Source organism: Dendrobates tinctorius, unplaced genomic scaffold (genome assembly GCF_039654945.1).
Source record: "Dendrobates tinctorius isolate UK_male_01 unplaced genomic scaffold, ASM3965494v1 ptg000007l, whole genome shotgun sequence".
NCBI classification, from domain to species: Eukaryota; Metazoa; Chordata; class Amphibia; order Anura; family Dendrobatidae; genus Dendrobates; species Dendrobates tinctorius.
The window spans coordinates 46,593,803-46,617,760 of NW_027361675.1; the positions used below are offsets into that span (position 1 = coordinate 46,593,803).

Below are 23,958 nucleotides of genomic sequence, written 5' to 3' on the forward strand. Positions count from 1 at the left end.
CGATAATCAACTGTTCGGCGCCGCAGCTGCATGTGTGATGGCTGTGTGACAGTCACAACACATGCATGGAGAGTCTGTGTGTTGGGCTCTTCATGCATTTGCTGTGACTGTCATACAGCCGCGACACATGCAGCTGCGGTGCTGAACAGCTGATCATCATGAGCGCTCCAGGTTACCGAGGCAGCTATTCGGGAAGCGATATAGCTTTTCTGATTAAGCACTTATCCGAAACTATTCGCTCATCCCTATCTATAACCTTTCAGAATAACTGCGCACATGGTTAGCAACTGATACTGGCTGGCTTCAGTACCACACTTACAGCACTACAGGTGCACAACTTGCAATTTTGCCACTGGTCCAAACTGTCAATAATGCAGGAGTGCCGCCTCCCCATCATTCAGGAAGTCTAGACCTTGGGAGGAGTGGTGCACTCCTGGATGGAGGACACAGGAGAGCCCCTGTAAGATAAAATGTTTAAAACACAAAAAAAAAATATTAAAATAATATTGTACAGATGTAGCAAGCAGTCATGGCAGATTACTTTGACTTTTGTATGACAGAAGATCATCTTAACGTAGGCCCTAGTCACTCATAGAATATCACTGGGGAACAATTTTGCACATAATTTTTGAGTTTGATTTTTCGGTTGAATAGGCATGCTAGTTTCAAAACGGTGGTTAGTTTTCTTGTGTCACAACAGTTTTTTTGCTCTACAGCTTCTCTTAATGCGATTTACTTTAGACTGGATCAAGAGTATCACTGGCTAAACTATTTTGAGTGGGGAAGGATGGAGGACGACCTTAATGACCGGTCACAGGTTATTTGTCAGGGATATTCTGTTGCTCGTGAGATAGTGTGGTGAAAGGTTGTGTGCTGCTCTATATAGTGAAACGTATTCTGAAATTCGGTACACATGGGGTTAGCATAGCAGATTTTTTTTTTTTTTTTTTATTTACAGATATTCCTTTCTTTCAGATAATGTGTTTCTCTGCTTTTTTTTTTTTGTCTTTGTAAGTGCCTTAACCTCCCTGCTTCCCTTTTAGTTATATCTTTGGCAGTTTCACCATTCCCAGTCAAAGGCCGAACATCAGCACATTTATGAAACAAGACTATTTTTGCATATTTCAAAGTAAATCTTGATGACCAAGATAAGTCTTGAGCTTCTCACAAGGTGTGCAGTGTGTCGAGAATTTACGGATGTGGCTGAAAGGGACACTTAATATACCATTTGGTATACCTATGGTTTGGTGAGAGCCAAGATATCATTTTAGTGACACTTACTTTTGTAAAGTGTAAATTTCAGGATATAAAATGAAAAATAAATCATCTATATGTCCAGTGCCTCATTCGGCTGTTATCCCAGTGCCACTTTTCCTAGAACTACCGACTTTCAAGAACATCATTATGGTGAGGAACAAAGTGACAACAATGATGAAGGCTTTGAAATTGAAGATGTCTCCGTTCGTAATGGATATAACCAGTGTATTACCATAACATACATGGTTTAATTGAGGAATTGGGAATTCCAATCTATAACTCAAATGAATGGCAACTATTCATCAATAGCTCAAAGTGGGGCTTACAGTGTATCCTTCTCCACAATGACTATTTGATGCAGTCCCAATTGGCTATTCAGTTTCACTTTGTGAAGCATACGGAGACCTTTCTAAAGAGTCAGTGTTGCAATATCAAAAACACAATTGGATCATTTGTGATGACCTTAAAATGGTATGCTTGCTTCTTTGTCAGCAATGCAGATACACCAGGCATCCTTGTGCATGTGGGACAGCAGAGCTTATGAGAAGCATTGGCCTCCAAGATCTGACCTCAAACCGGGTGATCTGAACATTCTACATGAGCCACTTGTTGACATGACATTAGAGTCCCACCTCTGCACATACATCTGGATCTCATGAGTCAATTTGTTAAAAGCTTTGCCAACTGAAGGAGACTGTACCTCATTTTGGCATTTCATAGCTAGTCATTTGAAAAAATAAAGGCTGGTGTGTTTGATGGGCTGCTGAATCTGTGGACCATCAAAGATGAACATTTCATTGGGACAATGTGAGATCTCCAAAAGAATGCTTGGTTATCATTCAGAGATCTTGTCAAGGACTTTCTTCGAAATACACTAGCAAACCATTACATTGAAATTTATTCAGAAACTCTTAGCTACAAAATGCTTGGTTACAACATGATCATCAAGTTTCTGCATAACCATCTTACTAACTTTCTTGAAAATCTTGTCGCAGGCAGTGATGAGCAAGGTCGGAACTGGGCAAACTGCAGCATGCGGGCCATATCCCGCCCTCTGTCTGTTCCAGTCCCGCCCACAGCCAGAGACCGCTGCAGGGCTGAAACAGTGGACCACTGGCTGCACCATGCCCTGGCTTTGCTATCACCGCTATCTGCATCCTCCTGGATGCAGACAGCAGTAAATACATTGGAGGACGGACGTCACTTCAGCTATACGGTGCAGAGAGTTAGTGCATCGGAGAGAGCAGAGGCAGAGCGCTAGGGGAATGGGAGGTGGTTTTTTTGTGATGTTTGTATATAGGAGGCTATGTGGGGGTCCATGCTGTATTTAGAGGGGCTACGTGAGGCTCTTGCTGTGTATAGGAGATTATGTAGTGGCTCACGCTGTATATAGGGACGCTATGTGGGACGCATGCTGCATATAGGAGGCTATGTAAGGGCTCATTGTATATGGCGAGGATATTTATGTGGGCTGTGTGGACTCATACGGTATTTAGGGGGGCAGTGCACAAGCTCATACGGTATATAGGGGATATCGGCATACTTAATTCTGCTCAATAGTAAGTGGTACAATTAATAAAAAATTCAAATAATGTTAGTTTTAATATTGAGCAGAATTAATTTCAGCTTGTTGATTCGACCCTTCACAGCAGTCATGGTCTCTCATATCTCCCCCTCTGGAAGAATAATTGCCCACCCGTGAGCAAAGTGAACCATTGTACCAAGATTTGAAGGTTATGGAGGGGATGGTATCCGGATAGAAGGGATGTACATGTGATGGCTGACTATTGTTGGAGCATCAGGCAAGATTATCCACAGATTGAACACCCCAGGAAAAGCTATAAGCGTACATTTTTTTTTTTTTAACTGCTGCCTAACTTTACTGCTTGCACATAATTTGACTTACAGTAACAAATCCTTTGCATGAACAAAACCGCTTTAAATAATCATTACTAAATTCAGGTAACTTATTGCACCGTTTTCCATTTAATGTAGGGAGGGTATCCTGTAGCTTAGAAAGTTGTGAGAAAATCTGGGGTGACTTTTGGATTCAGAAGCCAAAAGTTAGGTCTGACACTACTTTTTGACTAACTCAATGAAAAGTTGCGTTGACGTGGAATACTGAGCATCTTCATCTCTTAGGCTATGTGCACACAATTTTTTGGCGGCCAGAAACTGTGTGGAAACTCTTAACATCCACACACACACACACTCCCTAAAGTTATTTGTATTTTCAACAGAGGCGTGGTGATGGGCTCAGCTCTCTAGATAGTAAAATTGCTCCATAGAAAATATTAATGCCCTGCCTGTGCACATTTGTCAGTCTAAGTACATACTCTGAGTGCCCTTATACGTAACAATAACGCTTCTTAAAACAAAGTTAATGGGAACAATTTGGGTTAAACTGCTGCCGTCGAATGATGATGCAAACACGGGAGTTAATTTCTGCAGTTTATAGATCAACATAGAAATTGATTCCTATCTTATTATTTTGATGGCAGCGTAGTTTAAACCCATATTATTTCAAATACCTTTGATTTTTTTCCTCGTGGGTCTACAGCGGCCCAAGTCAATTTCTGTGGTTGTGGGTACACAACTCGATCAAGTGAGCACTATAGCGCATATTCTTTTCCAAACCATCTAACCAGATAAAGACTCTATTGTGCTTTTCGTCCCTTCTAGGCTTTTTCCTTTATCTAATATCTCGAGTCCCCCAATATACATCTACATTATGATGGGCCCACAGCTCCCCTGCACATAGTATAATGTACCCACAGCTCCTTTATACACACTATGATGTTCCCACTACTGCCTCCTACACCGTATAATGGTCCCACAGCTCAACTGCATAGTATGTTTTGGGGGAGCAATGCGGACACCAAAGTATAATGACCCCCACAGACTGTTTAATGGCCCCTGCATTAGTCCACAAGCTGTATAGTGACCCTTACATTAGTTCCCATGCTATATAATGGCCCCCTCTTTAGTCCCCAAGCTGTATGATGGCCCCAGCATTAGTCCCAAAAATGTATGAGGGCCTCCCCGCAATGTTTCAGGGTCCCTCATGGTTTAAGTGCCCACACATCACGCTACAAGTTTTAATTTAAAAAAAAAAAAAAAAAAAGGATCCTGACAAATTCAGCAGCATCGCAACGAGCTGTCATCGTGTCGATACGCGCACAGAATGTCTGAATCCCGGTGTGATGAAGCAATGGCCTACGGCCATGTTGCAAATTTGAAGAAATCACAATGTAATTTGCCATTTTACCTTGTGTGTCAACATGCAGACTGACCTAATACTTCTGGGTCATGCAGAAATAAAGACATGAGAATATCTAGTTGACAAATTTGTTTTATTACTGTACTGGTCAAATCCCAACAATACTTTATCAGATAGAACATCTTGCATTATAGGTTAACATAGGTTGGAAATTTCTCTCCTTTTTAAACAAGACTATCCATTTAGTGTAGGGTACATGGTCTTGTGAACAATAAAAGTGAAATGATCAGAAGAGAAAAAAGGACCATGAGCAATTAGACAGAATTCATTTTTATACATATGGCAAAAAAAACACAATACTAGTCGAAACTCACTTTGCATTAGACAGTAATTTTGATGTAATGTGATTTGTAATGATATACTCAGACAGTTTAGTTTGAATGTAGGTGTTATTGGTCTTTTGCGTCTAAAGTCATTTGAAACCAGCACAAAGCACTCCTACTGTGTCATACATACCCTGCAGCAGTCTTGTATGAAGGATTTACTTTAGTGAATCTTAAAGGGTTTATTCTGATGTGTATGACATGTTATATAATTGCACTTATGAATATACTTTATTGCTTAGTTCTGCCCTGACCCCTTTTCTGTGACCCGGCTGCTCTACTCCTGCATTGGCTTAGATACAAGACGAAGCCCCCTTATCTGTTATGGGTGATGCAGATATCTGTAGTCTAAGGCTTCTTTTACACTTACCGTGTTTTGCGGCCCCAATAGATTTCTATGGGGCTGCAAAATCGGCCCGCAAGAATTCCACCGTGCGCCATACGGCCGTGAGAAAAGATAGAGCCTGCTCGATCTTTTTCACAGCGTACGGTCAAGGCCCCCATTGAAAATCAATGGGGCCGCAAAAACAAACGGTCACTTCCGGTTTTGCGGAACGCCCTTTTTTTTCCCAATACTATTTCCATAGTATTGAAAACATGAAAAATGGCCATCCCCAAGTATTTTGCAGTCCGTTATTGCGGCAGACCGTAAAAATTGCGGCAATACTGCCCGCAATAATGGGCTGCAAAAAACCCGGCATGTGTAAAAGAAGCTTAAAGCAGACAGGAGGCTAATGTGTGTATGCTTGAAGGTCTGGGAAAGTGAAGGGAGTTCGTGTTTGAGAAGTGTTGCCCTAGACCACCAGGGCTACTAATTGTGGCGCGCCCTATTTGTTGATTAGTATTGTGAGGAAAGAGGGAGACACAAGCGCAATATAGGGTCTTATCCCACAAATAAAGTAAGCGGTTTGACAAAAAACTGCTCACCTGGTAGAGACAGAGCTGACTTCTGTGCAGTGCACGGAGGGAACAGTCATCTCTGTCTCTTCTGCGCAGTGCACGGAGGGAACAGTCAGCTCTGTCTCTTCTGCGCAGTGCACGGAGGGAACAGTCAGCTCTGTCTCTTCTGCGCAGTGCACGGAGGGAACAGTCAGCTCTGTCTCTTGTGCGCAGTGCACGGAGGGAACAGAGACAGAGCTGACTGTTCCCTCCGTGCACTGCGCAGAAGAGAGAGCTGACTGTCTATGGACATCCCTAAAGGTTACTTTGCATTGGATGGGTGCAATTAGATGCCGATTCCTGTTATACATTTATTGCCTCTAAGTAACGGACATAGGTAGCGCTGGGCTTCTTAGCTTTGGGACCTTACATAAAACAAAAAGATATTTATTTCTGAGACAGCAACATGCATTGTGGACAAATTACATCAAACACTTGTCGGATATTTTTGTTTATTTTACAGAAACAACGCCACTGTCTATGCTGTAATATCAGACGCAGTCCATGAAGAAAATTAGTGGTGTTTCTTCACAGTAAAGCAGATCTGTTCTTCCCTCCATCCTTAGCTGTGGAGAACCACTGGCCTTGCCCTTCCAGATAGTAGTTTTTGTATCTAGCATGTCTATGGTGTCGTGTATACACATCTTGCCCTGGATGAACAGTCTATGAATAAATGGCGCTCTATTAAAAACCGCAATCCCCAAGATCTGCTCTATGGGGACTGAATTACTGCAGGGTATATATGACTTAATACGTGTTAATTTCATAATTACTTCATCAAAGTCTGAAGTGTTCCACTACGAACATATGCAGTTTTTACCTGCCGCTAAAATGTCTTTTGCTGGATTCCCATACATTTTAATTTCTTTTCCGTGGCATTCTCAATGTTTTACTATAGTCTTTAACATTTTGAACCAGTGAATAGTCTACATAAACAGCATTGTTTGAGTTAAAATAGTTTTCAAAATATAGCATGTACTAAATTCTTTCTCCTATTTTATAGCTTTTGCTTTTAGACTATAAATGCTAGTAAAAAAAAAAACAGGTACAAAATAAAAATGCCAAAAAAAAAATGGTACCAGTAATGGACCATGTTTGGCAGCGATTCTCCTACTTCCTGTGACCTCACATTGAAAGAGCAGTTCCTTCTCTTCTGTGTTACTTTTTCGATGGGACATCACTGCCAATGTCGTGTTGATTTGACGACCAGCTCTGCCAGCTGTCAATTACAGGGGAAGAGTAGGAGCTGCTCTGTCCACATCACAGAAAGTAGAATTGCTGGCATGAGGGTCCGTGAGATCATCGCAGGGTAGATCCAACTACGTGCTGATAAATGCTTAGCCTCACAGAGAAAAAAAAAAAAGTCCTGGATATCTCCCTTTAAAGCGAACCTGTCAGCACGATTTTGCTAAGTAAACTACAGACAGTGTCAGGTTGGCAGTGTTATACTGATTAAAATAATACCTGGGGTAAAGAAATTTGTCTTGTTTAATCAGAGTTTGTAGCTAATGATATTCCCATGTTTCGGGGCGGGACTTTAGGTAGAGTCTTATCTTCCTGCTCTAAGCCAGAGATACCAAGGAAAGACTTGCCCACAGGCCGATGCGAAGCACAAATATGTTCCTCATCAGAGACCGGCTGCTTGTGTTTTGGGGCGGCCTGTGGGCAGGTCTTTCCTTGGTTTCTTTGGCCTAGAGCAGGAAGACTCTGCCTACAGTCCCGCCCCGAAGCACGGGCATATCATTAGCTGCAAACTTCTAACATTGATTACACAAGAACCACAAGACAGATTTCTTCACCCCAGGTATCATTTTAATCAGTTTACTGCCAACCTGACACTGTAGTTTACTTAGCAAAATCCTGCTGACAGGGTCACATTAAATTGAAGGTTCTGTTAGTTTAGTTCATGAGGAAATCGTGACGATAACAAAGGTAACAAAAAAAAACAACTAGAATTAAAATTGCCATTTTTATTTGTGATTCTATTCTCTTCAAGAAAACTGATGGCACTTCTAGGCAAATAAAATATTTACATATGTATAATAACGCATCTTCCATGCATTGCTGGGCCCAGCAATGGCTACAGGTAAGAAGCAGTTTTGAAGCCACGTTAAGATGTATACAAGAAAATCAAGTGGTTTATTTCCAACTCACAGTGAAGTTTTCAAGCGAGTTATTAGCAGTGTAAGGTTAATGACTTAGGGGTTATGTCTCATAACCAACACTACACTCCTTTCACCAGATGCTATAGGGAGAATCCAGTTTTTCAGCTGAATCATATACATATATATCATCTCTTTTTTTTTTTTTCTTTTTTTTTTTATTCGTACCACATCAGCACTACCATGACCACGCTAAAAGTACAGAATACAGAACCTGAGGATCACTCCTCTGTATTAACAAGTAAATAAATACAATGTGATATAGTTTCAGAACGGTTTAATATTTTGTTTTTACATTATCACCAGGTTATACCGTCATAAATTACAATATACAGAGATGTTATATACCATTAGTTATAGGGGTAGTTATTGCTTACATCAGCAAGCAGCAAATTAGGGCACATATTTCTAATCACCAGTGGAATGAAGAGAGAACACTGTATTTCACAAAACTGCTTCGCCTAAAGCATATATTCCAGAGCAGTATATATACCAGACCAGTAAACCACGACTATATATAGGTATCCGTATACTGAAATGTGTTATTCACGTCAATGAGATATGGCAAGGCTAGTGCTTAGAAGTAGCAATACAATCTTTTACTCAAGGTCATTATCCCATAATTGGTCCAAAAGACCATATTTTATTTATCGCTCTAGTTTTTCCACTTTCGGTTAAAAACGGTGTTTAGCTATGTGTTACATACCCAATATCATAATACATTAGAAAAACCAGACTGTCTGCAGAATGGCTAAAACAGGATATGTTCAAAGTCTCTCGCTGCTGCTATTGCAGTCATACTAGCGTTTGCTCATTGGTTCCTGCGGATTGGTTTTACAGATTATTTTATTCCAAATTACCTTTTCTTTTATATACAACCTCTAGCCAGTAAGCCTTTAGTTCTGTTATGATAGGAAGAGCTGAACCAGTTTCACTGATACAAATGACCACAGCCTTACAAGCCTGATTGAAGACATCGGACATTTGCACATTGTATGTGAAGGTCCAGGCTAAGGCCGCCATTGAACATTTGCACATTGTAGGGGAAGGTACAGGCTAAGGCCGGAATTGGACATTTGCATATTGTATATGAAGGTCCGGGCTAAGGCTGGCATTGGACATTTTCACATTGTAGGGGAAGGTCCAGGCTTAGGCCAGCATTGGACATTTGCGCATCGTAGGGAGAGGCCTGGGCTAAGGCCGGCATTGAACATTTGCACATTGTAGGGGAAAGTCCAGGCTTATGCCGGCATTGGACATTTGCACATCATAGGGAAAGGTCCAGGCTATGGCCGGCATTGAACATTTGCACATTGTAGGGGAAAGTCCAGGCTTAGGCCGGCATAGGACATTTGCACATCGTAGGGGAAGGTCCAGGCTAAGGCCGGCATTGGACATTTGAACATTGTAGGGGAAAGTCCAGGATAAGGCCGGCACGTTCTACAAGTGGGATATGCCGGGCTGCTTATCTGATGCCTCCTCTAATGGGCATTTTGCCTGTGTTATTTTTCTTGCTAGCTGCCACCCACAGACACATTCTGCATTCAGAAGTACCGTAGCTTAGGGAAACTTGGAGGCAAGATCTCTAATGTACTGAGTGACATAACTGAGCGATACAATGTAGCACAAAGCCGTGCAGACAGTATGCGTGATATTTCAGGTAATTGGATGAGTAGCCTTACATACTGAACATGTTTTTTTTTCAGCTACAAATGTACCTGTCAGCTTAGTAGAGATGTCTGCAAATCCTTTGAATGTCCCATATTACAGGAACACTGTTGGAGTATCAGTAAACTTTCTGTAGCACAGTACTTCTCAGATAACTTTACATAACCCATCTGCATATATCAAAAGTAACAAAATCCATATTTCCCTGTACATATCGGTAATACTATTTTTGTGCCATTCCCCCACAAATTCATCGGTGACACCTGCATATACCCTCATATCCCTATGCTGCGCCTAACCCTGCGCACGTTTCTACACCTCTCTCATATATTACTGCTGCATTTTATTCACCCATTCTGCAGTTATGTGAATGATGATATCACTAGTAAGCAAAAGGCACCCGACCATGAGCTAGCTGACACCCAAAAATATTGCACCAATCTATACAGTTATTAAATAAAAGGATGATGATGGGGGACCTTTTACAGATCCCCATCAAATGGCGTTGCCTCAAATGGCGTGGACTTTTCGCATGGTCTTATTGAATATATTTACTAGGCAATACTGCGTGCTTTTGGTTAGGTGACCGGCTGGCACGTTACTGGAAAAATCCTTCTGCGTTGTATGCATTATAGTCCGCCCCCATGACATTTCTCCCAGTTCACTGGGAAACATCGAAAGCACTGCCTCGTTTTCGACTAATAGATGCCAGCAATGATGGAGCCGATCCTGAAAGTGACTTGTAGGCAAACTGAAAGACCGACTTGTTCTAGTTCCCTTTATATCAGGACGTTCTCATGAAAGCTTGATTCTTTAGTTGCTACAGTAAAGATGGAAAGTCAAGGGACAGTTGATTTGAAGCTGGGAAGTTTGCATATAGTGTTAGGAAAGGTTTACATAGCAATACTGAAAAGATGGGCCTGGCGCACCAGCAAACTGGGGATGTGACTCTACTCTTTTGGGCAGCTCCTTGAGGTCATCCGCCCAGCAGACTGGTGCTCAAACTGCCCTTACATTGCATGAACTAATATAGTGCATGCTGCAATTTTTTTTCTGGACAGATTGTAATGAATCTGCACTCTCCATGGAGCATACAGAATATGCTTTCTGGAATGAGCTCTTAACAGAGACACATTGGCGAATTTTTCGTCCGAGAATCGGATCTTAAAACTTGCCCTGGCCGGCACCTCTCCTGACCTGAGCATGAAAGCGTGATGGATTACTATGCAGCTGTCAAGTTCAGGTCAGGAGAGGTGCCGGCCAGGGCAAGTTTTACAATCCGATTCTCGGACGAAAAATTCTCCAGTGTGTCTCTGCCCACATCTGGGTGTCATGGACTGAATCCAACAGCCTCATAGGAGTATGTGTGAAACTGGCCATTGGTGAAACTTTACACTGGACTACACAGCTTTGTGAACACATTAATTAGACAAAAAAAAAATTTGTCATTTATCAGCGATGCAGTAATATTTGTACACATAAGTAAGCGGCCATATACTATGTCTACAAATATAACCCGCCATTTATTCCTTATACTTTATCTCATATGGGCATCTGTTCTCCTGCTGTGTCTAATATATCAGTAGAAGTTTTAAAGACAATTTTGAAGGGCTAATAACAGGGCATGGGCGTTTAAGAGGCTGGTTCCGGACTAATAACAGGGCATGGGCGTTTAAGATGCTGGTTCTGGACTATCAGTCCATCTAAACAGACCACATATTCGACAAATGGGCAAAACACTTGTCGGTGCAACGATTTGTAAACAAGCTTAAAGGTATATTTCCACCTCCAAGATCCTACCCCAATATATAGTGGGTGTAATATTAGCAAATACCTCTAATTAGAAATTTAGTATAGATTTTCAGATTCGCTGTCGCTTTCCTTATGTAGGGCATTGCAGTAAGCTTAGGTACTCATGGTTCCACTAAGAGCTGTCTAATGAACTGTCGGTATGTGAGTGGTCGTAACCATGGATACCTAAGCTACTGCGATGCCCTGAACATGAGGAAAATGACATAGCTAATCTGAAGAACTATACTAAATTTCTAATTGGAGGCATTTGCTAATATTAATATTACACCTACTAAATATTGGGATAGGATCATGGAGATGGGAATACAAAGAACAATGTGCCGCAGAAAACAATTAGTTTTAAACAAAACAAGTGCTGCCAATATCATGATGTTCTATACACACAGAACAATGGTATTAAATGATCGTCCTGTGTGCATAGAAGGCAGGGCTGTGGAGTCAGAGTCCTTATAAAATCGACCGACTCTGAAAATATATAATAAACTGGATACAGTAATACAATGCAGGATGTGCTGTAAATGTTTTCATAATAATTTGGTAAAGTTATGAAATGTCCTATAAATATCCATTCTGTTCCTGATCTAAGGATCTCGGCTCTTAGTTGAGATGAATCTGTGCTGCACTTTATGTACATGCTCAGTAGTGACCAGTGCTGTGGAGTCGTAGATGAGATGAATCTGTGCTGCACTTTATGTATATGCTCAGTAGTGACCAGTGCTGTGGGGTTGTAGTGGAGATGAATCTGTGCTGCACTTTATATACATGCTCAGTAGTGACCAGTGCTGTGGGGTTGGAGGTTTGGTTTACCGACTCAACAGCCCTAATATGAGGTTCATCAGCCTGAGTAAACACAACATTAAATGACTGCCAATGGTCTTACATGTGGTCAATCAGGGGTCATTTAACTTCCGTTATCAGCTTGTCTAAGGGCCCCGTCACACATAGCGACTCACTAGCGATCCCGACAACTATATGAACTTGTCAGGATCGCTGGTGTGTTGCTACATGAAACCCGATGTTTACCTTGGTTACCAGCTCCCTGCACCAGCGCGCTGGTATCTAACGTACACATCGGGTGTGCGGCGCTTAGAAACCCAATGTTTACCTTGGTTACCAGCTCGCTGATCGCTGGTCTCCTGCCTGCCACACGCAGTGATGCGTGCTGGCCAGTGGGAGACAAACGATCAAAAAAAATGTCCTGGCCATTCCAGCACGATCAGCGATACCCGGCAGGTGGGCCGGTCGCTGAATAGTGTCACACACAGCGATCTCGTTGGTGAGATTGCTGTTGCGTCACAAAACTTGATCGTGAGATCGCTGTGTGTGACGGGGGCTTAACTGTGCCAATAAGTTTGCATCCCCTTTACGGCAAGTGAACACACATTTATAACCTCCCATAACAATGGATAATAAAAATAAATGCTTCTCAGGTCTTCATGTGTTTAGGACATCTCAGAAAATCACTTTGGGGCCCTTTGACTACAGGTCCATTCAAATACCTCCTATTGACCCTTGTTCTGTGTGAGAAGAATTGTTTATACATTTACATCCCTAAAGGTGGGACGAATAGTTCAGTTGTAAATGGAGAGGTTTTACGGTTGAGGTATTAAAAGATGAATGAAGACTGTACTCCATAAAGTACTGGGCAAATTTTCATACAATACTAGCCCCATTAATCAATGGCAGTAAATTTCCACAATGTCCGTTTTGACCATAAATGGTTTTCTCCCTTTTGTGATGTTGACTTTAAGGAGGTTGTCCAGGATTAAAACCACATGGTTGCTTCTTTTGAACATCGTTCCACTCCTATCCACAGGTTGTGTTTGGCATGCAGCTCAATTTCACACACTTCAATACCGGTAAATCTAGGCCACAATACCAGACACAAGCCATGGATGAGCACGCAGCTGTTTCTGGACAAAACCATAGATGTTTTTATATTCCTGGCCAGCCTCTTTAGCTTTAAAAAGTGTCACCAAAGGACATGTATCAACCAATCTTTGTCAAGCTTGGGATGCCTCATTCTGCTACTAGCATGCAAGTCTTTACAATGTGATGGACATAGTGAGAGGTATTGCTTAATTATATTAATTATAATAAAATATTCTCGGGTGCATATTTCACTTGAGGTCTTGCATTAGCTTTGTTACACTACAAGGCACATATCGTATAACTAGGGGTCTAGCAAATGCAATTACATACTAATACCCCTACAAGTATAGTCCACTTTGTATGCGTCGTGACTGCCTTACTACACGTGATATATCCATCTAATATATGATTGCCAATCGGTTCTGCCACAGCTTCCGGCGATTGTGTCGCTATTCCACAATCCACCGTGGCAGGAAGGCCACGAACTGCACCTCCACAAGTGACAAAAATGGCACCGCTATTCCGTTGGGTTAATCCAATATGGTAGCACAGGATTCAAATCCCCCGCCAAAGCCGCGCGGCTCCGCCGCCCACCAGCTGAGGCTTGTCGGGGGATTCAAATCCAGCGCAGCACCGCTCATCGGCTCAGTCGGGGGCTGTTCATTTCACCGCACTTCCAATGCAATAGCATCGGGCCTATTTCTAGTCTATAAATAATCACCTTAATGTCTGAGTAGTCGTGGCCGAGTGGTTAAGGCGATGGAAGAATTGGGGTTTCCTCCCACAGGTTCAAATCCTGCCGACTATGTCTATGTTCCCGTAGCTTTTATCTATCTCAAGCAGTACACCTGGCTGGCTACAAACCATTAGGATACTCAGACAGACAGAGATAGGGAGCAAGTTCTAACACCACCACAGAACCAAACTATGTTACCTACCATTCAATACACTTTAAAGGGTTTTTCCTTGAAACTACTTTTATCAAGTCTGGATCTTTGGACTCTCACTAATCACTAGAAGCCCTGTGCACAGTTTTTGTGAGAAGGTTGAAAGAAGAGATGATCTATCCTGTGAACAGTTGCTCTATTCAGTTTTCATGCTTCTGATGGAAACACCAGGGTACCATACCCATCAGTGCTGTAGTCTTTGAATGGCCAAGCATGCGAGTCACCACACCAATCAGATCTTCATTGCAAATATGCAGTGTGAAAGAACTTGACCCCAATTTTGATTGGTGGACGCCCTACTAATCAGATATCAACTTGTATCTGTAAATGGGTGATATATGTAATTTGTAGGGAAATCCCTGAAACATCTGGGAAAAATAAGCTAACACTGAAGCCAGATGGTGAGACTGCTAAATATAAAAAAAAAACAAGTATGTTTTGACTGACAAACCTCCCATTGAGTTACAAAACATACTAGAGTACCTGTTCCATCAAATAACTTGTGTTGACGTTTCGAAAAACCAAGATGATGTATCAATGCTAAAGACCCCTTGGAGTTTTGGGGACAAAGCCTTTGCTCTTGCCTATAAGAGAAAGAGTTTACAGATAATATCGGAGTACTGTGGATACATATTCATACGGTATAGTGGACCATCAATGTAGCATTATTAATGCTTATTAATGCTTTTATTCCTTGAAAATAGAATTTCAATTTAACAAGTTGTGTGAGTCTAAAGTATAGAGATCCATATTCTGGGGTACAATGTTATAAATGGAGCATAAAGATGAGGTTCGGGGTTAAATTAGTTTCTTAATTGAGAAACACCATTCTTGCTTTAGCCATCTTCATTTAAAACACACCTTTGCAAAATTTATATTACACTTTTTTTTTTTTTAAAGGAAAAGTGATGCATGACATTAAGGCAGCCTGAAGGTCAATGAACCCATATGGAAAGGAATATGCTGTGCTGTATAATTAAATATACATGAACAGCTAACACAGTAATAACCCCATTTATTTGTTGTTTGATTAAATATGATAGTTCATGTGTTCTTCAATGTCGTCCTATTGTACTGGGAAATGAGAGACATGTGAAGCTGAACTTGGATCGGATTTCTTATGGCTAATCCCACCTTTATGGGGTAATGAAAAGTGGATTGTGGACTTCTATTTAACAGATGGGATGGTTTCTATAGTGTTGACATTGATTTAACGCCTTAATACCTGAGTTCCTCATGCTGTAGAGGTCCGCTAATCCGCAGGAATCGTTCAAAATTGGCTGTATCTCACTGTACTCCAGCAGTGCCTTATTGCCATTATAAAGTGTGACATCTATCTAAAACTATAAAAATAACTTGTAATAATCTCTAAGCCTTTGTGTAGAAAGAATACTTAAGAGGTAAATATACAGTTGCAATAGTATTTCCAGTAGAGTTGCTCAGGGCACCAAGTCATAATTGAGGCCATAACACTCTTTCCATAACTACCTGACTCCTTTTGTTTAACACTGATCTAATAATGACTGCTCTGAACCAATGTAGTTATCGGTGAAGGTTAAAACCTTGAAACGGACCTGTAAGTTGCATCATTAGACATAACAACCTTTTCAGATAAAGGCCAGGACCACAAAACCACGAGAATTGTGAATATAAACCTTGTGAGATACACGCACACACACAAGACATCTTGGGTAAGGGTTGACAGTTTGCACTGCATTTGATAGAGCTAACATTGTGGATTTCATAAAAGGTACATATATCTCCTAATCATTACAGCAAGGGACACTGCACACTGGTTAATACAACCTACATTGTCCTTCATCCTCTACTTGCTGCTTGTGAAAAAGGAAATCTTATGTCTTCCATTATCAACAAAGTCAAGCTGACGTCTATGTGAATGTCCATCTGTATGTTAATAGAGTACACACTGCACTACTTGGGTGAGATCAATACACTAGGAGAGGAAGTGGATGCCATTAAAGTTGGGGTCTATCTAACCTAATTCACTGGAGCACTACAGATATAACACACAGGGGAGGTCAGCTTTCCTTTTACACTTGGTAGATCCTATGCATGTCGACCAATGCTATACAGTTGCTCTCTTTTAACAATGCTCTAGTCATCAAATGACCTCTAAGATTACTTTTCCTAGAAGCTACAGGACAATGTACTGAAATCCTATGTTTGCCAATGCTTTGCACTGGCACTGATAAAGTGGATCGTGCTTTGTGAAAAGGCTTTTGGGAAGATAGGAGCTTTGGAAAGTTTGGCTTGATTTTAGTCCCACCTCTCCTCTTTCTGAAACGTACAGGAGATGCAAGTGTTGGATCATTCATGACTCCTTTCAAACATTCATCCTTTAACTCCAGAGGGCAGTGTAAGCTCTCCTTTCTGGGCATCAAGATATTCATATATCCCAAGCCTTTGTTTCTAGATATACTTTCATCCCACTCTTTCTCTCCACAAGCAGGTTGACTTTCTAAAGATGCCTTTCTTACACATTCTTTGCTTCCTTTGGCTCTCTTTGGTGAGCTAGCTCTGGATACTTGGGACCATGGCAAACATTTGGCGCTATATGGTTTGCCACCTCCTCCGTGCAAAGGGTCTAAATAGTCTTGTTTTTCTAGAACCTGCACTTCAGGACCAAGATTCAAACTAGTTCTGTCTGTGAAAGAATCTCTCCCATCATAACCTCCTAGATCAGCTGGGGCAGAACACTGATGAAGAGGCCATGATCCTTTGCAATCTCCTTGATTTTCCTTGTCATCTCCATTATTGTCCTGTCCTCCATCATAAGAATTTTCAGCTTGGTTATTGTCTTGGCTTGTATTGGTTGCTGGATTAAGGTCCTTTAGAAACACCACAATGACAGTGATGTTATCACTGGAGCCTGCATCACGAGCAGATGCCACCAGTTTATGGGCAACCATGCTGCTGTCTCCATTATTTTCCTTCAGGTGGTCAGATACAACCTTAACAGCCTCATCTGGATTTACTGTATCATAGAAACCATCACAAGCAAGAATTAGATAATCTTCAGAGCCATCGAGGACCAAGGAAGTAGAGTCTGCATCACCGCAAATATATGGCTTGTGTTCAGCATCCCCTGTGTGACAAGGAAAACAAAATAAATTGTAAACAAATTAAATCACTTCTTAGAAATATAAGGCGCTATTAGATTATTTTGAAATTTTTTGTAGGGGAATATTATATATTTGGCATTTGGCAAATAATAATTATGGCAATCCTAACTGACCTAAAACAGGAAAGGTTTATTCTGATTTCATGTCAGATATTGAGAAAAACATAAATGTGTCTTTATGTAGTTTATGTAAACTTATGGTTTCAACTGTCTGTCTATCTATTACAGCTCTGGCAAAAATTAAGAGACCACTGCAATATTTTCAGTTTGTCTGATTTTTCTCTTTATAGGTATATTTTTTAGTAAAATGTAAATTGCTCTTTTATTCTATAAACTACTGACAACATGTCTCGAATTTCCAATCACTAAATTTTGTATTTATTTTCAGAAAATGAAAAATGGTCAAAATAACAAAAAAATGCAGTGCTTGCAGACCTCCAAATAATGCCAAGAAAACAAGTTCATAATCATTTAGAAAGAACAATACTAATGTTTTAACTCAGGAAGAGTTCAGAAATCAATATTTTGTGGAATAACTATGATTTTTAATCACAGCTTTCATGTGTCTTCGCATGCTTTTCACCATTCTTTCACACTGCTTATGACCTTATGCCTCTCTTAGTACAAACATTTAAGCAGTTCTTCTTTGTTTGATGCCTTGTGACTATCCATCTTCCTCTTGATTACATTCCAGAGGTTTTCAATGGGGTTCAGGTCTGGAAATTGGGCTGGCCATGACAGGGATTTGATGTGGTGGTCCTTCATCCACACATTGATTGACCTATCTGTGTGGTATGGTGCATTGTCCTGCTAGAAAAAACAGTCCTCAATGTTGGGGAACATTGCCTGAGCAGAAGGAATCAACTGTTTTTCCAGGATAACATTGTATGCGGCTTGATTCATACGTCCTTCGCAAAGAATAACCTGACAAATTCCAGCCTTGCTGAAGCATCCCCAGATCATCACCGATCCTCCTCCAAATTTCACAGTGGGTGCAAGACACTGTGGCTTGTGCACCTCTCCAGGTCTGAAGACCAGGTGTTGGGCAACGCTGAAAATTAGACTCATCAGAGAAGATTACCTTACTTCAGTCCTCTATGGTCCAATTCTTATGGTCTTTGGCAAGCCTCAGCCTGTCTCTTCTTTGATTCTCATTGATGAAAGGCTTTTTTCAAACCTTTACATGACTTGAGCCCTGCCTCTAGGAGTCTGTTACTAACTGTTCTTGCAGCGCACTTCACCCCAGCTGCCATATGCCATTCCTTTTGTAGGTCACTTGATGTCATCCTGCGGTTGCTGAGTGACATTCGAATAAGATGACGTTCATCCCAGTTAGTGGAGAGTCGTTTTCGCCCTCTGCCACCCTGTAGCTTTGTTGTCCCCAATGTCTGCTGCTTGACCTTGTTGTAATGGACTGCCGTCTTAGAAACTTTAAGGATGGAGGCACATGACGCTCACTGTATCCCTCTGCTAGTAAAGCCTGAATTGATTAGCCCTTCATTTCCTCACTCAAGACTTCAATTCCTTTGGCATGTTAAAAGTTATTTTTTCATTCCTATTACTTTTGGGATATTACTAGCACTTGTTTTGCCATCCAGCTTGTCCTATTGCAAGAGGATTGTGAACACCACAGCAGGGTTTTTTTATACTTTCCTTCATTAAATATCATTTGGTTCAGGTGACCACCTAATCAGAAGCACATTAAATAGAATGAGGTGTACTCTGGTTGGATTTCAACTGACACTGGAGTGGAATGGCTGTCAGACATGTAGAGAGGCTGATTTTTATAAAACTGCAGTGGTCTCTTAATTTTTGTCAGAGCTGTATATACACACATACATATATATACATACACATACACTTTATTTTTTATGTATCAAAAAATTACAGTTTAATTTAATATAGTGAAAATATATTAATATTTAATATATATGAACAAATGAAGTGCACCCAGCAAGTGTCAAAAGTCATGCCATATTACATAGATTCATGCAAAAGAACTAAGTGCACACATTTTTAGTTCTATCATTTTATGTATCAGGATATAGTAAGAAAACATCTAGGTTACATCTTAGAGTCTCTTAAAATCATGTAAATACAACCATAGATTAAAAACAACACATGACAAATTACTCCATGAAATTATTTATGCATCTAAGAAAAACTAGGCCAAAAAGGCAGATGCAGTATGTGAAAACTAAAGGACACTTTATGAATTAATATCTTCTAAAACCTCATTTAGCAGTAATAATTTGAAGTAATCACCATCGGTACGACTTTATCAGTCTTTTACCCTCTGGAGGAATTTTGACTGTCTTCTTTACAACGTTGCTTAAAAGGGAATGTCAGCATGATTGACCCCCAAAAATATATAAATGTACACGTAACTTTATCAAAGGCAAGTCTGTCTTTCTATCACTGAGAAATCAGCATTTGAATTTATAAAATGATCAGCAAGTCAAGCAGAAGGAAAAACTGGGTTGGGAAAAGAGCCAGAATGACAGAGGCTTGGGAAGGGCTTCCAGGCACCACAAGCACTTCAGCCTCACTCATAAGTCGATTAAAACGCTGATTTCTCAGTAGAGGAGAAAAGGACTGGCCATGTAAATGTATTGCTGAATTTGTCTTGAAAGAGCTACATGTTTCTTATACAGATAGGTCTAGAAATATTTTGGTAGTCACCGAATCTTGGTGATTTGGGCTCTGAATGTCACCATTTTAGTTAAAATGAAACAACTGAGATGCAATTGAAGTGAAGACTTTCAAGCTTAAAGAGATTGAACAAAAATATCCTGTGAAACGTTTAAGAATTGCAACAATTTTTCTACAAAGCCTCATTTCAGGGCCTCAAAAGTAATTGGACAAATTAAATTTAATATAAATAAAATATTCATATTTAATACTTTGTAAAGAATCCTTTGCAGGTAATGACTGCCTGAAGTCTGGAAGCCATGGACATCACCAAACACTGTGTTTCCTCCTTTGTAATGTTTTGCCACCTTTACTGCAGCTGACTTCAGTTGTTGATTGTCTGTGGGTCTTCCTGCCTTAAGCTCTGCCTTCAGCATGTGAAATGCATGCTCGATGGGTTTGAGATCTGGTGCTTGACTTGGCCAATTGCAGAATATTCCACTTCTTTGCCTTAAAACTACAGGTTTGCTATTGCAGTATGTTGTGGGTCATTGTCCATCTGTACTGTGAAGCACCATCCAATCAACCTTGCTGCATTTGTTGAATCTGAGCAGAAAGTATAGCCTGTACACTTCATAATTCATCCAGCTGCTTCTATTCTTCAGTCACATCATCAATAAACAATAGAGACCCAGTGCCATTGTAAGCCATGCATATTCCCATGCCATCACACAGCCTTCACCATGTTTTACAGAGGATGTGGTGTGCTTTGAGTCATGAGCTGTTCTAAGCCTTCTCCGTACTTTCTTTTTCCCATCATTTTGGTACAGGTTGATCTTAGATTCATCTATCCAAAGAATGCTTTTCCAGAATTGGGCTGGATGTTTTTTTCGGCAAAGTCTAATCTAGGCTTTTTATTTTTAAGGCTGCGTAATGGTTTGCACGTTGTGGTGAACCCCCTCTATTTGCTCTTATGAAGTATTCTCTTTATGGTAGACTTACCGTATTTTTCGGACTATAAGACGCACCGGACCATAAGACGCACGCCAATTTTCAGAAGGAAAGGAGGGACGCCGTCCCCGGACGGCGGCCATCTTCCCGGCGTCCATGCTCCCGGAGGCCACCGCAACATGGCGGTGGCCAGTAAGGGATGTGCGGGGGCCTCCGGGCTGCGAAGAAATGCCGGCGGAGCCGCCACCCCTGCACCGGAGCACAGCCTGCCCCCACCACTGCACCGCAGAGCGCCGCCCGCTGCCACCACCGCACCGCAGAGCCCCACCCGCTGCCACCAGCGCACCAGCCAGAGGGTTAGTACCGTGTATTGCGACCATAAGACGCACCCCCCACTTTCCCCCAAAATTTTTGGGGAAAAAAGTGCGTCTTATGGTCGGAAAAATACGGTAGATACTGAAACACCTACTTCCTGAAGAGTGTTCTTTACTTGGGTGAATGTTGTGAAGGGGTTTTTCTTCACCACAGAAATAATTCTGCGATCAGCCACCACTGTTGTCTTCCATGGATGTCCATGCCTTTTTTTTTTTTTTAGTTCCCAAGCTCACCAGTACACTCTTTTTTTGCAGAATGTACCAAACTGTTGATTTGGCCCTTTGTAACATTTCTGCCAACTCTGATGGATTGCTTCTTTTTTTTAAGCCTAATGATGGTCTGCTTCTCTTCCATTGAGATCTCTTTTGAACACATGTTGTGGGTTCACAGCCACAGCTTCTAAATACAAATACCACACTTGGAATCAGCTACAGACTTTTATCTGTTTAATTGATGATGGATTAATGAGGGAATAGCCCATTCAGCCCATTAAAGATCTTTTAAGATAATTGTCCAATTACTTTTGATCCTTTTAAAAAGCGTCAGCTACGTATTAAATAGCTGTAATTCCGAAACCCTTCCTTACAATTAGGTTGTGAATACCATCAAATTAAAGCTATGAGTCAGCATCTTAAACCCATGTTATATACAGTGAACAGTTAAGCAAGTTGAAGATGAAATGATCTCTAAAAGGCCTAAAGTTAAAGATGACACATTTCCTTTGTATTTTAGGATATACAGTGAAGGAAATAGTTATTTGATCCCTTGCTGATTTTGTAAGTTTGCCCACTGACAAAGACATGAACAGTCTATAGTTTTAAGGGTAGGTTAATTTTAACATTGAGAGACAGAATATCAAAAATAAAATCCAGAAAATCACATTATATAAATTATAACAATTTATTTGTGCTTTGCAGTGAGAAATAAATATTTGATCCCTCTGGTAAACCAGGCTTAACCCTTGTTGGCAAGCACAGCAGTCAGGCGCTCTTTGTAGTTGATGATGAGGTTTGCGCAGGATGAATTTTGGTCCACTCCTCTTTGCAGATCATCTCCAAATCATTAAGATTTTGAGGCTGTCGCTTGGCAACTCAGAGCATCAACCCCCACCATAAGTTTTCTATGGGCCTAAGGTCTGGAGACTGGCTAGGCCACTCCATGACCTTAATGTGCTTCTTTTTGAGACACTCCTTTGTTGCCTTGGCTGTATGTTTTGGGTCATTGTCTTGCTGGAAGAACCCAGCCACGACCCATTTTTAATATCCTGGTGGAGGGAAGGAGGTTGTCACTCAGAATTTTATGGTACATGGCTCCATCCATTCTCCCATTGATGCAGTGAAGTAGTACTGTGCCCTAAGCAGAGAATCACCCCCAAAACAATGTTTCCACCTCCATGCTTGACAGTAAGGACGGTGTTCACAGGCAGCATTTCTCTTCCTCCAAACACGTCAAGTTGAGTTAATGCCAAAGAGCTCAATATTTGTCTCATCTGAACACAGCATCTTCTCCCAATCTCTCACAGAATTATCCCGGTGTTCATTGGCAAACTTCAGACGGGCCTGCACATGTGCCTTCTTGAGTGTGGGGGACTTTGCGGACGCTGGAGGATTTTAAACCTTTACGGCGTAATGTGCTACCAATGGTTTTCTTGGTGACTGTGGTCCCAGCTGCCTTGAGATAGTAACAAGTTCCCCCCCGTGTAGTGTTAGGCTGATCTCTCACCTTTGTCAAGATCAAGGATACCCCACCCCACGAGGTGAGATTTTGCATGGTGCCCCAGATCAGTATTGATTGACAGTTATTTTGTAATTTTGTATTTCTTCCACTTTCTTACTATTGCACCAACAGTTGTCTCCTTCTCACCCAGCATCTTTCGTTTGGTTTTGTAACCCATTCCAGCTTTGTGCAGGTCTATGATCTTGTCGCTGACATTCTTAGAAAGCTCTTTGGTCTTGCCCATGTTGTAGAGGTTACAGTCTGACTGATTAATTGAGTCTGTGGACAGGAGTCTTTTGTAAAGGTGACTATGTAAGACAGCTGTCTTTAATGCAGGTAACGAGTTGATTAGGAGCAACTAACTAGTCTGTAGAAGCTAGAACTCTTAATGGTTGGTAGGGGATCAAATACTTATTTCTCACTGCAAAATGCAAATAAATTTACATAATTTATAGGCAGCATGGTGGCTAAGTGGTCAGCACTGCAGCCTTGCAGCGCTGGAGTGCTGGGTTAACATCCCACTAAGGACAACATCTGCAAGGAGATTGTCTGTTCTCCCAGTGTTTGCGTGGGTTTCCCCTGGGTACTCCGGTTTCCTCCCACACTCCAAAGACATACTGATAGGGAATTTAGATTGTGAGCCCCATCAGGGACAGCAGTGATAATGTGTACAAACTGTAAAGCGCTACGGAATATGTTAGCGCTATATAAAGAATATTATTATTATTATAATGTGATTTTCTGGATTTCATTTTTGATATTCTATCTCTCAATGTTATAATTAACCTACCCATAAAATTATAGACTGTTAGATGTGAGAGATCCTTAGGCTGTACTTTTACCCAGGAAGAATGGTCACAGGCATTCCAGACAGACAAAAAGT

General features: G+C 41.1%; 1 protein-coding gene across 1 annotated transcript in view; it reads right to left on the reverse strand.

The window, feature by feature from the left end:
• Positions 1-4,593: 4,593 nt before the first annotated feature.
• PPM1E (protein phosphatase, Mg2+/Mn2+ dependent 1E) overlaps positions 4,594-23,958 on the reverse strand; it is a 345,133-nt gene continuing 325,768 nt past the window's right edge. The window contains exon 7 of the mRNA XM_073574366.1: positions 4,594-17,366. Coding sequence (XP_073430467.1) covers positions 16,312-17,366 — 1,055 coding nt within the window. The 3' untranslated portion in view covers positions 4,594-16,311. The remainder of the gene's footprint in view (positions 17,367-23,958) is intronic.